The 15,016-nt window shown below is 41.5% G+C and overlaps 1 protein-coding gene across 1 annotated transcript; it reads right to left on the reverse strand.

The window, feature by feature from the left end:
• Positions 1–759: 759 nt before the first annotated feature.
• Positions 760–15,012, reverse strand: TRMT1L (tRNA methyltransferase 1L). Its single transcript, XM_079314600.1, has 16 exons — positions 14,819–15,012; positions 12,378–12,530; positions 11,508–11,570; positions 10,602–10,715; positions 9,834–9,898; positions 9,359–9,488; positions 7,755–7,878; positions 7,256–7,335; positions 6,797–7,040; positions 5,919–6,131; positions 4,955–5,145; positions 3,596–3,674; positions 2,749–2,915; positions 2,487–2,546; positions 2,024–2,150; positions 760–1,917 (listed from the first exon to the last, which is right to left on the reverse strand). The coding sequence occupies exons 1-16, from the start codon at positions 14,946–14,948 to the stop codon at positions 1,608–1,610; spliced, it is 2,250 nt and encodes a 749-aa protein (XP_079170726.1). The 5' UTR covers positions 14,949–15,012; the 3' UTR covers positions 760–1,607.
• Positions 15,013–15,016: the final 4 nt, after the last annotated feature.

A 15,016-nucleotide genomic window follows, 5' to 3' on the forward strand; every position in this document is an offset into this window, starting at 1 on the left:
CTCCCCTTCAGCTGGTCCTGGGCAAACCAAGATTGCAACAGCTTCTGTTTATCTGGAAAAGAGCCCAGACTGTACAGTCAAATCTTTTTCTGCCCCTCCAGACAGTTGCCTTGGTTTGGAAAAGGTATTCAATACCTTCAGCTCCTTAAAAGGAGCTGCAAGAGTTAGCAAAAGTATTGCCCACAAGGGGCTTCAGTTAAACTTTCTTTTTAACCCACTTTACTGTAATCAGAACAATCCTTTGCCCCAGGTAACTGATTTTATGACTGCTTTGATCCTACTAACAGTAGGAAGTGTGTTACCTGCAAGCAACATCTGCCAACTCTCTATCCACTTAAAAAACCCCAAAAAATGCCACTAGGGAACATGAAATTCCCTCCTTCCATTTAGCTCTCCAATGTGCTCCCAGGTGACCTTTGGAAAAGAACTGTAAAGCACTACATTTTTGAAATTAAAGAAGAGAATAACTCTCCACCAAAGCAATCTGGAATTGAAAAGAGTGGAAGAGGCAGCAACTTCTGGCCTGACAGGAGCATAGGATGTTTTCCATCACCAGGAGTGTATTAGTCATTCTATTGTAAAGTTTCAGAGATGGGTAAGGATAACAACCCCTCATATTCTGCTCTTAGATAAACCTAAGACTGGGGCTAAGGCTGAACATGAAACTTGTGAGGAGCAGCCACCACTGTGACACCTGTTCAAGTGGAATACACAGAGATACCAGAACCAAGTGTGGAGGAAAGAAAGGACAAAGACAAGCTCGTTTGGCTGGAATGCTGCCATGTATTTAAGGAAACCAGAACTGCCAACACCTGGCAGCTTTGCTCGTTCACAGAAGAGATCTTAGCTCAGAGTTACTATTATTTTGACAAGTCACCACAAAATTTCACCTGAACACCCACTGTAGTCCCTTGTCCCTTTCTGCAGCACACAACCACTGTAAGCTCTGAGCAGAAAACTACCTAGACTGACTACACAATTCACTACGGTTCAGTAACAAATGGAAATTCAGTAGCAGCTGTGTCACCACTCCTTCCGTTCTCCTGGGATCAGCTCCTGCCTGGAGGCAGAACCCTGGAAACACACCTGAATGCAGAGTAACATGCAACCTGGAGCTACAGCTGCACCCAGGCAGGACTGCTTGGCTTTAACTCAGAGGGTATTTTATCCTGTGCTGTTTTCTTATCTTAACATGCCCTCTCTCTGGATCACAGCTGGCCAGGTTTTAGGAATGATGTATTTTAGGAATAGGCCATTGCACAATAATCTCTTATTCCAAAATGCTGAACACTTTTGGCCTAGTTTGCCCTTCCAGGATACTGTGCTGGCAGTAAGGCTTGGACAGACTGGGAAGCAGCTTCCATGCCTCAATGTGAAAAGGAGGTGAACGTAACAGCAGGTAACTCCACAGCCTTCCCACAGTGCTGGTTTTGTGACCACAGCCATGCCAGGATCAGGGCTAAGTTCTATTACCTAAGTCTAAACTGTCCCTTCAAAGTACAACAGGCAGCTCAAAATGGTCAAACTCCAGCTTGGGAGGAAGGAGTGGCTTACTGGAACAGGGTGTGCTAGAAGTCTGTAACATCCTGATGAACAAACCATCTGCATTAATCAGCACAGTGAGTGGGGTAGGGTTGTGTGAACATGGTGGTGGGGACTCCAGACGTATCTTCCACTGACTCAGCCTCCTCTACCTTGATTGCTGCAGCAGCTGGAACCTCTTCTCCCACCTGCATCTCTCCAGGGAGGTGCACAGGACCTTCTGCCTGTGCCCCCACGTAGGTGGGAGTGCTGTACTTCAAGAGAACAGTCTTGAACTGCGCCAGGGGAGCGTTGGTGCGCACGCCCATGGGGTCGAAGTGGGTTCGGCTGACGCGGTATCCAGCCTCTGACAGGTAACTCAGGAACTTGTTCAGCCTGGGGAGAAACGCAGCAAAACCAACCCCCAGCACTCAGAATGGACCTGGTGCTGACAGGGCTGGCTCAGAACAAGCTGTGTGCCAGTGCCAGAGCCCACACTTACTTTGGCATGTTCATGCCCTTGATGCTGTGCCGGTGGATGTTGTAGTAGAACGGGGGGTGCTCGGCGCTGTGCTCGACCCGCTGCCGCTTCGCTGTGCCGCGCGGCGCCTCCTCGCTTTTCCTCTTCCCTGCACCACAACAAAACTCAGCACTCACAGGCACCCAGAACACCAGCAAAGCCTCACACAGGGCACAGGAAACAAAGCCACACAGCAACTTCAGCTGCGTGCCAGCTTTTGGTAAGCCAGTGCTTGCAGAGGTAACATCTGGCCTGAATTTAATCAACAGGCCAGATGTAACAAGGAAATTAAAGTGGCCTTCATAGAGTACCTGGCACTCTGCTTTTTCCAATAAATATGATTCTCAATAAAGATAAAATAAAATCTGTACTAGGTGGGAAAAACTCCAGAGTGCAATACTGTTAAATACAAAAAAAAAAAGCTACGCCAAAATGCTCCACTTACCATGTACCAAGTAGGATTCTGCAGAAGTATTTGCTGTTCTAATATAGACGCCACACTCTTCTAGAATACAATTAGAAAGCAAAATTAATTCTACTGTAAAGTGGCAAAATGCTTTAATTACACAGAAGGAAATAATGCAATCATTCAATAAGGCATTCAACTCTATGGATAAATTACTTAACAGCAGTGTATCACAGATCAGCATCTCCAAACATCATCACAAAGCCAGTCCTCTCTGTAGACAGGCTGCCCCTTTTCTTACCTTGTTTGTACTCATCACCAGGATTGTGGGTAGAAAAATGTTTGAGAGTTGTGCACTCTGATTCACAAACTAATGCCTTCAGAAGTGGCTGAGCTTCATCTAAGCCATACTTCACAGCCTCCAGGAGCATCCTCCTGAGGAATCCAGTGTTAAAGAGAGATCCTGACCTACAAAATGCAAGAGAAGTCAAAAGTTAAGGCTTCTTAATGGAAGCTGCTCCAAAATTCTCTTGCCCAAATTGATTAGCAATTATGTTACACGGAACTGGTTTTTCTGCAATGACAGCAACACTGGTCTTGTTAAAAAAAATCAGGATCTCAAGAACAGTAATTTTATTTCTGCCCTATGATGTTGAGAAAGTCATTCAACCCCCACAAGAACGTACTGTCGATTGCCAACCATTATTAATACTGATTTGAAATGGCTAAAATATTTAAAATATCTATTCTTGTTTCTACAAATATTAATTAGCAAGCAATGTAGTATTTGTTACCATCAGCACATGTAATGATTTATTTAATAAATTCTCCACAAGTATGGAGTAACAAGAGTTACTTAATATTTGGCAATTAGAGGAATACAGAGGCAGATTCTCCTGTGCAGGACACATTCCATAAGTGCACTAAATGTGAAATTTAAAACATGTTATTATTTACTAATTGGTTTGAATGAAAGGAAAACTCAATACCCCACTAAATTCAAATCCACACTCGGTTTCCTGAGCTCCTCCTGATTGCTGTATCTCCTTTTGTAGTGCTAAAATAAAAATTGTTATGGTATAAACAGCTGAGCTTCAGAGCTCCTGGATCCAGTGACTCTCCAAATGTGTCCTGTGATGTGAACTTACCAGAGAGGACCAAGAAGCACTGCTGTCTTCCCAGGCATGCTGCCATGGCAGTCACAGGGCAGCTGCTGGTAAGGGTTTTCTGCAGCAGAAAAACAGCATTTAAATTGCTTGGAAATAGCCAGCTATGCCTCTGTTACTGCACAGACAGAGAGATGCAGTGGGAGCTCACTTCAGTGAGGAATTTGGAAGGGCAACAGCACAAGTGTGACACTATTTTAACTTCTGCCAAGCAGCTCATTTGTTTATAATAATAGTGAGATTTGGATGACTTGATCTGTAAGCAGTGTTAAAACTCTGAAGAGAAAAAAAGCAACATAACTTCTCTATGTTTCTTTCAAGTAACAAGTAAAATATCTGCCTTCCTACCATTACATAAGCAAATGTACAAATTAACAGTAAGTGACATCTAAAACATCATAAACATCAGCCAGTTACATCTGCAAAACACAGTCCACTGGCAAGTCTTGTAAGCCCTGTGCAACTAAGGCATTAAGCAAACAATTAATTTACAAATTAAGATCTCTACCACAACACTGTACTCAACTACCCATCCTCATCCTTAAAACTCTTATCTAATTTTTTAACAACTTCTTAATACCAGGCTCATTGCATGCTCATGCATCTGACTCTGAGCAGGGCAAAGACAGCATGAGTTAACAGTAAGCTATCCAAGAGCCTCTATCTTGGAAACAGTTTTGGGGTTTATATTCATTCAAACCAGCATCTCCAAGAATGCAGTTTTTGTCTCCTGTCTTTGCTAACCTATCTGTGGACAGCTCATTAACAACAGCAGGGGAAAACCAGACTGCTCTGCCCACTGCATTTTAAGGAACTGAAAAGCAATGTGACACCAAAAGCTATCCATATCCAGCTGCTACTGTCTGGAGGAACCCAATAGTATCACAGCTACCCCACACATAGGGCTTTTCCCAAAGTGGCAGATCCATGGACATTATCAGGTATCCTGGCAGCTCCAGCAGGCTGGGAGGATGTCCTGTGTCAAAACAAATCTCAGAATGGCTTGGGCTGGAAGGGACCTTAAAGCCCATTCAGTGCCACCCCCTGCCATGGGCAGGGACACCTTCCACTAGCCCAAGCTGCTCCAAGCCCTGTCCAACCTGGCCTTGGACACCCCCAGGAATGGGGGAGCTACAACCTGAGCTATTTGTGCCACAAATCCAGTCCATTTACAGAAAAATCCACGCAGACAACTGATTCAGCCCAGGGCCATGAAGCACAGTGCCCTCTCTACCTCACACGTGCCACTCACTGTTACATACGAGGGAACTGCTACAATGGGATATAAATATAAACAAGGCACAGAACAGAGAGACAAAGTGCAAAAGAAAAGCCATTTACCTTCCACCATATTGCCCTCTTTCTGAAAAACCCTCTCTTCACACCACTGGCAGTGGATGAGGTACCGGATCTTCCTGGCTGAATCATCGGCAGTGGTTGGGCCCCGCAGAACTCTGACCACCACCAGAACAAAGTGCTCCAGAGCTACTGCCAGCAGCACTTCAATGCCTTTGTTACAGCGAGCTGCAGCTCTGGGGAGAAACACACACACAAACTAATGTACTGAATTCATGGAAAATACTGCCATGGACACCTGAACCTCTGTGGGGCTCTTGAGCTCATCCACTTCTGAGAGAGATACTGAAGATTTGACAGATCAGGAGGAAGGGTGCTTTCTGAAGTGCCTCATCTCATGTCCTTCCTGGCAGGCCAAGCAAATCCAATTTTACTTCTTTTTATCATAGCTAGAAATAGCTGCCACCTGCATCATCACATGTGCAGGGAGAAGAAAGGGAAATCTAAACATGTTCAGGTCAGCATCTGTGCTCTGGCATTCTCAAAACCTCTAGTGATTTCATTTCCTCCTCATTTTTCCCAAGCAGCTGTCCCATCCTCTTGCCTGTACCTTTTTTCTCCAATTAGGTTTTAGGTCTTCATTTATTTAATGGTCTGAGAGTGTCTACATGTACATAACTGATTTGAAAAGTCAGTAATCACATCCATCTTTTGAACCTCAAGTATGAGGATATGCAGTGAACATCAGGTTCTACTGAAGCAAGTGTAACTAGGTGCTTAGCTAGAAGTCATTCATGCAGTTTATTTTGTATTTAGGAAGTCCCAGAGAGCTCTAAAATGGCAAAATTGATAGAGAAATAAAAGAGTTTGCAAGTCTAGGTGCTTTTTTTTTCACATTACTATCCCACCCCCCTACCCTAATGATGCATTTTCACCTTGCCCAGTCTCTAATTATTTCTAATAATTACCTAATAATTTTTTAGCCTAATTGGAAATGTTTCAGCAGTACCTTGTGACAGCAGCAATTACAGTCCTGGCTGCCAGCTCCTTGTAGTACTCAGTTCTGACAATATTGCAGCCATAGTGACGCTGGGTCACGTGCTGAGCCTTGGCATAGAGGGAGCTGATGTCTGTGGATGTCAGTGACACAATCCCAAGGTTTCTCACATTTCTAAAGGCAGAGTCCAGGTAGTTCACAGAAGTTCCAAAGGGGTCCAAATGGCTGAAAAGAAAGGATGTACCAATGTCTATAAATGCTTCAGAGTCTGGCTTTACCCTGAGGAAAACACTGTTTTATAACTTTCACCTAAGATCACATTTAAAACAGAAAGACAGAACAGGACTAAAATTTCCAGCACTGCTTAGATCTGGAAGTTAGTAATTAATAACACAAAAAACCCCATCACTTATTCTGATATCTGTACAGGGTTTCAATGTATGCATCTATATACCCAACCTGAAAGAATCACCCTGCTTTACTCAAAGTTAATATAGTGCAAAATGGATACAAACAAGATATGCAACAAACAGCATTTTAAACTAAAAGGAGTTTAAAAAAAAAAAATCACAAAACATATTTGCTATTTCCCTTCAACAAACAATGAAGTTATAAAAATAACCCAGCCTGGGTTAAAATTTTAATGTATATTTATAATCCATTCTGAATGTCAGAAAGACTAGTATTTTCCAGCACTTTCTAAAACATTTAAGACTAAAGTTCTGTACCCACACCATCTATGTAACAAAATTACATGTAAAAAAAAATTACATTTCAAGTTACTATTGGTTGCTGCTTTTATCATTCCAACTTCTCCAAATAATCATATATTGGGAAGTGGGCTATATCGTGGCCAAACAAAAAAACTGACAGAAAAATTCAACACTTACATAAAATCAAATGATCTCAAATGCATGATAACATTGGCATCCATTTGTGTCACCTCAATGATGTCACTATTTTCTTCTCCATTCCCCACAGTTTCATCATCTTCTTCCTTAATGTTCAGCTTCACCTTCATTTTGTTCAAATGACAATTTTCCTTAATCATTGTCACAGAATTTTCATTACAATCATTAATTGTAACTTTCACAGAACTTCTGAGGTGCTTTGCCCACTGTAATCCCATGATACCTGAGGAAAAACAGAATTCAAGGACATTAAGACAACAGATTTTAAGAAGAGCACTGAACTTTAATATTATTTTCAGCCCTTGGGAACTCATGACTCTCTACCTAAAAAACTTCTTGTGTACCTCACATTATTTTTGAGTATGTGATGTCAGTTATGAATTTCTGCTGCTTCCTCCTATTGAATATTAAGCAAAATATTAAAGAAATGGACTTTACCAGTGGCACCAAAAGCATCCAAACATTCAATGGGTTTGCGCTCCTCAGTAAACACAGCCAGAGCACAGAATATCAACTGCCTGCAAGATAAAAAACAGCCAGTCTGTAAGCTGAGAGAACAGTTTTACTTCCTTTTCCTTATCTATTCCCCTCTAACCTATTACTTAGTGGAAGAGTGGAATGTTTAAGCTAAACTCCACCTTTTACAGGGAAGAACTGTAAATCAAAAACCTCAGCTATGTTGAAAAGTTGAATTCTACAGCTGAGTATTCTTAAGGTAAGATTTACTAATTACAGGATAATACTTAATTACTTCAGAAATGACACTATTTCACATATTGTGTTCTTGGGTGTAAATATTATTTGTCAAGAAGTTTTCTGATGAGAAACCCCTTTCTCCTACGCTCTAAACAGAAGTTTTGCAGGGTTGCTTTTCAAAACACATTTTTTGCTACAAACTCTCCACCCCTCTGCATCCTCCTACTCCCTGCTCTCTCACCTGTTGAGTTTCATTTTAGGATTAAAATAGGAATCTGTTTTCTGGGGCGTGGAGTGGTTGGGAAGAACCTGCACATCTGTGGCTGACTCTTTCACCACTTCATAAGACGACTTGGAAGCACGACCTGAAACAAGTAATGGAGGCAGAAGGACAGAATCAGTGACAACTGCAATTAGTATCAAAACAGTTGGTAAATTACACTGAAAATCTGTTTCCATAAAGTAAGAAGTGTGGGTTATGCTGCAATCCAACCAGCACACAGACCAGTTTACAAGGATGGGGGGGAAGCAGGCAACAATTCAGCTTCTAATCTCAAAAGTGGCAAATAAGGATCATGCTCTACCACAATTTTTTTTCTCATAAAATATCAGATCTATTCCTCAGTTGGGCTCTTATGTATCCACTCTAGTTTAAGAAAGCCAGCCTCTGAGCCTGAGGCTTAGAACATTTGTTTTGCATGTTTAAACATAATATATTGCTAATTATTTAAAAGCCTGTTAACATAGTCCTGAATGTGTCTCAATGAACTGCAAAAATCCCTGAAAATCCTTGATGTGTTTTAAGTTATTGAACAACCCCATGAAATGTGCATAAACAGCACAAGCCCATGGACAATTCCAGCACCAGAGCTCTGTGTAAACAGTCTGTGGCAAAACAAACTTTCAGATCTGACAGCTGTAAACACAGGCTGCCATTCTTCTGAGCAATTCATCCTCAAACTAAAATGTACCTAGGAACAATTAGGAAAAATTTGTATCAACTGGATACCTTCCAGTGCTTACCCTGCCTCTCAGACACACACATGGTGTATCTGCTCCACCTTCAGGGGCACCAAGAGCTGCCAAGTGCCTACATAACATAAAAACTCAGGATTTCTCCTCCCCCTGTGAGGAAAAACCACCTCATGCTTTTTGTAAAAAAATGCTAAATGGGCCATTCTTTACTCACAGCTCTCAAGGGAAGCACACAGTGATCAATGTATTTTACAGCACAAAATCCATAAAGATATGGAATATGGTACTACTATCACTTTTCAGACATGCAAACTGATGCCCAGGCATTAAACTACTTGCATTCCAATTATTTAAAATATTTTTAACCTAGTTTATGCAATGTTTTTAACCTAGTTTATGCAAGTATAGAAACCAAAGTCTCTTTCTGGACAAAGTGAGGTAGGACTGTAATTTACTGAACTACTGCCACCTCTATCATGACTCTCTGGGACTGAAAAAGCATCACCTTGTTTTGGGAATCCAGGCTGTTACAACCTAGATAAAAAGCAAAGGATTTGCAGAAAGATTGACTCCAGACTTTTTTTTTCTGTGGATGCCATATCCCTCACTCTTTTGGAGACACACAACATTAAGGGTGAGGGGAGTACTAGTTATCTCAATAAGAACACAGGAACTGGTCAATGCAAGACTACATCACAACTCTACTACACTTCTGATGAAACAAAATTTCTGAAACATTAAGGGCAGTTTTTTTATTAGAGAAGCTAACTTTATTTCTGTATTTTTCCTGTGTCTGCAACCCTTTATCACAGTTACTGCACATGGTATATGACAGAAAGAAACCAATGTTTCATATCAGTCAGAGCTCACCTGTGATAAACCTTGACTCAGTCTCCCCTTTATTCACATGACGGTTAATGTGACCTATCATGTCAGTTCTTCGTACTATAGTTGCTGAGCAGATGATACAGTGATAATGAGCTCCCATCTTTGACAATGTCTGTAAAATAGAGTCTTTTATGTAGTTTCAGAATGCATAAAACATGGTGAAAGTAGAACTGAACACAGGCACGTGAGAAGTCATCTGTCTATTACCTCTAGACCACTCAAAATATCTAATCTACAGGCAGAGCTGATGTAGCAGCTCCCCCCACAATGAGAGGGGTAAAGCCACATGCAGTTACCCAAGGGCTCTACCACACATCCTGGACCAACAAGCTTTTGGCATCACACACAGAGGAGCAAGATGTGTTTGGCAACTAAACAGATCTCAGAAGTTCCCCTCAGTTACCCACTTCCCCCCCTTTATACAGTAACAAGAATTTCTGTGATTCAGCATTTTTACCTGGTCTCCAACAAGGTTGGGTTTTACTGGCCGACAGGGTAAGTGACAGATGCACATTCTGTACCCTGGAAAACAAAATGCCATCCCAGAACAGTACATGAACAGCATGTCTGTGGCCTGCACCACATGCTCTCACTTCAGATTTCATAAGACAGTAACAAGAGAACATCACCAATTATCTGGTACATTCATTCTCTGCACAGGGAAATTTATTTTTATTTTTCCCACAAACCCACACGTCTACATTTAAAAAAAAATACACTGCCCAGTTTATTTTCTTTCCTAAACTTCATGCAGAGATTTTAATGCATCTTACAAGCAGATCACAGTTTATTAAAAACAGTTAAAGCTACTAAATACTGAAACTACATAAACATTTGAAGTGTTTATCAGAACCCATGGAATCTTTATGATCCACCAAAACCAACCACCCATACATGTCTGATTATTACTAATATGTAACTAAAACTTTCATTGTAGTAGTTTTCATTCCACACATACTTTAAATTTTATGGTAATTTTCAACTGCCAAGCAGTTATTGGTGTTTTTCTAAAGAGAAAAATACACAATTGTAACCATTTTGGCTGGAAAAGAGTTACTTCACATTTACATTTTACATCCCACCTCAAAATTCATTCTGTCAAAATATGGTTCTAATTCAGAGCTGGTAACAAAATGCTTAAGCCAAGAGGAATTTTGAAAGATGAAACACAAAACATACCCACAATTTCTTCAAGTATTTACTACTCAAACCCAACTGCCATTACCTTCAAATTCAACAGAAACCTTCCAGTGCAAATTCTGCAAGTGACGATGGAGTTTGTGGCTATAGCAAGCTTTGAATTTCTCCTCAGGACACAATGGACAAGGCTTCCTTTCACCTGAAAATACAATTAAAAACTATGAGAAACATGAAATGCAGTTACCACTTGTGTTAGCTGAGATGCAGGCCAAGGAAAAAAAGGCTGAAGGCAAAATCAACAAGAGTTAAGAGATTAAATCCTCAGGGAAAATTCTATTTCATGCACAAACTTCACATTTATGGGTTGCCTCTTTCTGCTCCATAAAATATAGACCAAAATCACTGTAACTTTAAAAGTCCTTAACTTCTACAACCTTTGGGTTTTGGTTTCTAGTATTTTTTCATTCCAGCAAGATAAGGCTAATGAAACTTCTGAGAAATACTGAGGAACAACAGAATTTTACAGATGACGTGCAAAGACTTGAAATGTTTAAAACACACCAAAGCAAAAGTCCAAACAAATCAGGAGGTTAGAATAAGACTTTGTTGTTTCAACTCTTGGATCTTTTGGACAAAGAAAGCAGCTGATATCTATTTAAGCTGCAAAAAAAGGCAATGTATCCTATATAAAATAACTTTGAAAAATATAAAACAATTATTGGAAAAATGAAAAGCAAATGCAAGGCTGTGTAACAAAGATATTGAAACCCTAGAAGTACTAACCTAAATAAAAACTAGCTGAATGTCAAACAACCACTCAGGCAGAATTTAGCAGAACAAGAGAATAAATCATAAAGCTCTTCTTCATAAAACTCCTATGTTTTTAAACATAATAAATAGATGTAGTGTATTAAAGGTAAAAACTAAAGGAAATTGTAAATACCTGTAACACAAAGATCTGTGTTCTGGGACACTGTGGTGGAGAACTTACCTTTACTCAAGTCAGCCAGTTTCTCTAGATCAGCAAGGTGTCTCTGAATTGAAATATGTTTGTCTAAAAAAAACCCCAAAAATTTAGAAGTTAAACATGCTTAGTTTAAAAATTGCTTTTAGCTTACTGCTACTTTTCTATGCAGCATTTCAAATCTAGCACTGATTGGAATACTTGTTTTTGTCCTTTTACTTCCATGGCAGCAGGAATGACTGCAAAAATTATCCCCAGAATAAATATTTAATAAGATCCATATATTCTCATATATTCCTACTTCCTTTCAATACTGACACACAAACTTTCTAAGATAGAAAGACCCTCATTAGAAAAGAAACAGCTGAAAAGATCAAGTCACATTCCCTTCACAACTGGTTTTACTGCTCAGCATTGTTGGGGAATGCAAATAATGCATAAAAGCAGTCCAAAAGCATCATATGAACAGACTAGCAAAACAAAGTATCAACTATAGTGGACCAAATTTAAGAACAATTATTCACTGTGGAACCAGGATACATTAAATTCTATAATTTTTTTCTTTCCATTAGTAAACAGCTTAACCTTTAAATCTACCATGTGATTTTTCAACTTATCCATCAGAAAATTAGGTTGAAATCTGCTTTATTTATTCCAGCACACAAAACATCCCAGTCCATTGTAACACAGATGCTGCAACAACTTTAAGCTTTGCAATGTTTTTACAAGGACAAGTCTTCAGGTTTTCTTATGCCAGACAAAGCAACTGATCCACATGGTCAGGATACAGAGGTGAGTTTTAAAATGAGATTTCACACATTCCCTTTACTTTTTCTCCCTACTATTTCTACCTTTCCTCCAGCACATGACACAAATATTAAGAGCTTATTAGCAAACCTCTTGGATAATCAGATGATACATCCAAAATGTTGCTATCAGATTCCCCTGGGCTTTCTTCTTTCACTTTTTTTTCTTCATCTTTCAATTCTGGCTCGGGAATTTTCTCATCAATGTTGTTGCTTTTCACTTTTTCGGAGACCACCAAACCATCTTAAAACCAAACAAAAATACAGTAAGTGTCACTGATGTAACTGAACTATACAAGCATGTTCATTTGTTTCCAATAATCTGGTGCTGACTACAAGCATGAAGGAGGAAAAAAAAATATGTAGGAGAATAGTATGAGAAGAATTTTCACTTCAATTATCCTTGGAAACCACTGTGGAATGATGTCAGCCTGAACAGCTGAAACTATCCATACATTGACATCAGACGTTTAAGGTGAACAGAAGAACATTTACACATTATTTTCTGGCAGGATGCTCTGAAATAAAGCAAAGCAGGCAAGACGAGCTCCAAATTCTCCTGACAATTTACAGTCAGATAAAAAAGTCTGATAACAGTTTAGAACAGTTTAGTACAGGATTCAAACAATACAAAAGGGAGTAAAGCAGGAATTTGCTATCAGCAGAGGAAGTGAAGAGGGTAAGTGCTGGTGCCATCAGCATTTGCAAATGAATTACTCCTGGGCAGTACCTGATGGGCCTGGTGAAATACTTGAAATATTTCAAGCACTTAAAGAGGCTGAGAGATGGGGGAGTAAAATGATGAGAATAGTCAAACCAGGGAAAATAACTGAATGAAGAGATAGAATTCCCCAGAAGATGATGTGATCCTGTGGTCCAACTCCTCTCCAAGGGGCATAAGGAAGCACAAGGAAAAGATTCAGAAAGCCAGGTAAATCTATAAATATTGTCCTCCTTCCAGCAAGATTCCAGAACAAGTGAGACTAGAAGTTTCAACCACGGGTAACAAGAAATAAAACTGGCATCATTTTGCAACTACCAAGAAGCAACAGAGCAGGCCAAGGCTTTTCAGGCTGGATGGGACAGACAGGAGGAGGAGACAGAGCACAAAAGGCAACCACACACTGTCTATCCCAACACAGAAACTGGGATGCACCTCTTGGAGAAAATACAGACCTAAACTGGTTTGTGCTGGAAGTTATTTCCAGAAGTTGCAGGAATGTATGGCTGTTGTCTGGATGCAACAGGGAGCAACCTGGGATAGTGGAAGATGGGCTTTAAGGTTCTTCCAACTCAAACCATTCCATGATTCTCTGACTTCACTGGTCTTCCCTATCCACCCATTCCAGACCACAACTTCAGACAGGCTGGAAGGATCTTACAGTAATTCTTCAGGTTCCCTTAGGCTACTTTTTTTTTTTTTTGTTTTCATTTAAACATTGCTGTTGGGTACAAATATTTCTTATTATGAAACTTAACAGAAAGAGAAAATTGAAGGAATACCTCAAGACAGGGGCTCAAGAAACTTAAAAAAAATGAAAAAGTAAAAGCATATTTGGTAAGAAATCCCTAACAGCTATTGATTAGTTGAGGGGAGAGCGGAAACAATTATAAAAATGCATAGTGAGAGCACAGCAGTGACAAAAACCAGCAGAGTTGGACAGTCTGCATCTTCAGAGCACGTGGAGAGGTTAAAATGGTTGAAAACGATAATGTATGCATATATGTATATATAAATCTAGTTAGTATGTAAATATACAAGGTAAGAGGTAAACTTTCACATTGAACGGTGAAGAAAAGCAAGCTGCTACCGAACAAAGATCTCAGAATTTTTTAAATGCCCACCAGGGATCACTGATTACGCACAAACGGAACAACGCTTTGGAGAGCCTAAAATATCCATACACAAGAAAAAGAATTAATTAGAAAAATCGGTTCACTCGAACCGTAAGGCTGCAGCAGCAATGGGCTGGCAGCAAGGGCTCACTTTGGGGAGCTGGAAGCGCAGCAAAACCAGTTTAGAGAATCCCAGAGCGGGTGAGGGGGGAAGGATCTGGTCCAACCTCCCTGCTCCGGCAGGCTCGGCTCTGAGCACACGCTGCAAGCGCCTTTTGGGTTAAAAACCGCGAGCAAAGATGCGCGGCTGAGCCCCCGCGGCCCACGCAGACCTTCGGGGTCCCCACGGGACCTCGGGGGATAATAAACGATCTCCAAAGGCAAAGCATCGTTAGGTTTGGGGAGGAAAGAAGCGACAGGAGCGCGGTTCGAGCGCAGCGAGGCCGGCGGGCGCACGTGCGGCCCCGCACCGCGCCGGGAGAACCGGCAGCCTGCGCCTCCCACCGATCCCGGCGAGGGCGGACGGAGACGGGAAGCATCCCCAGGGTGCAAATTCAGATTCAGCCGGGGTGCAAATTCAAGCCCGCCCGGGGTGCAAATTCAAGCCCGCCCGGGGTCCGCATGGCGCCCGCCCGTCCTCAGCCGCGGCACGGAGGGCCCGGCTCCCCCGCCCGCCTGCTCCCCGCCCGCTCTCACTGAGCGCCGCCGGCTCGCCGCCGTCTTCATGGTCATGGTCATGGCCATGGTCACGGCCGTGGTTTTCCTCCTCGTTTTCCTGGTCCTGCCGCTGCCCCAGCGCGGCCTCCGCCGCCTCCAGCGCTGCCATGTTCCCGCCGCGCAGCTCGCACGCCGAGAGCGGCAGCCCGACCGGCTCCGCCTACACTTCCCAGCCGC

Source organism: Erithacus rubecula, assembly GCF_903797595.1.
Source record: "Erithacus rubecula genome assembly, chromosome: 10".
Classification (NCBI taxonomy): Eukaryota; Metazoa; Chordata; class Aves; order Passeriformes; family Muscicapidae; genus Erithacus; species Erithacus rubecula.

Bases quoted from the DNA above. Each gene is read 5' to 3' on its own strand.
- TRMT1L (XM_079314600.1), bottom strand. From the start codon at position 14,948: ATGGCAGCGCTGGAGGCGGCGGAGGCCGCGCTGGGGCAGCGGCAGGAC. The intron at 7,041-7,255 runs GTAAAGTCCATT...GTTTTTCCTCAG, and splicing joins GGATGCTTTTGGTGCCACTG to GTATCATGGGATTACAGTGG. The intron at 2,151-2,486 runs GTAAGTGGAGCA...GTTGTGGTGCAG, and splicing joins AGAATCCTACTTGGTACATG to GGAAGAGGAAAAGCGAGGAG.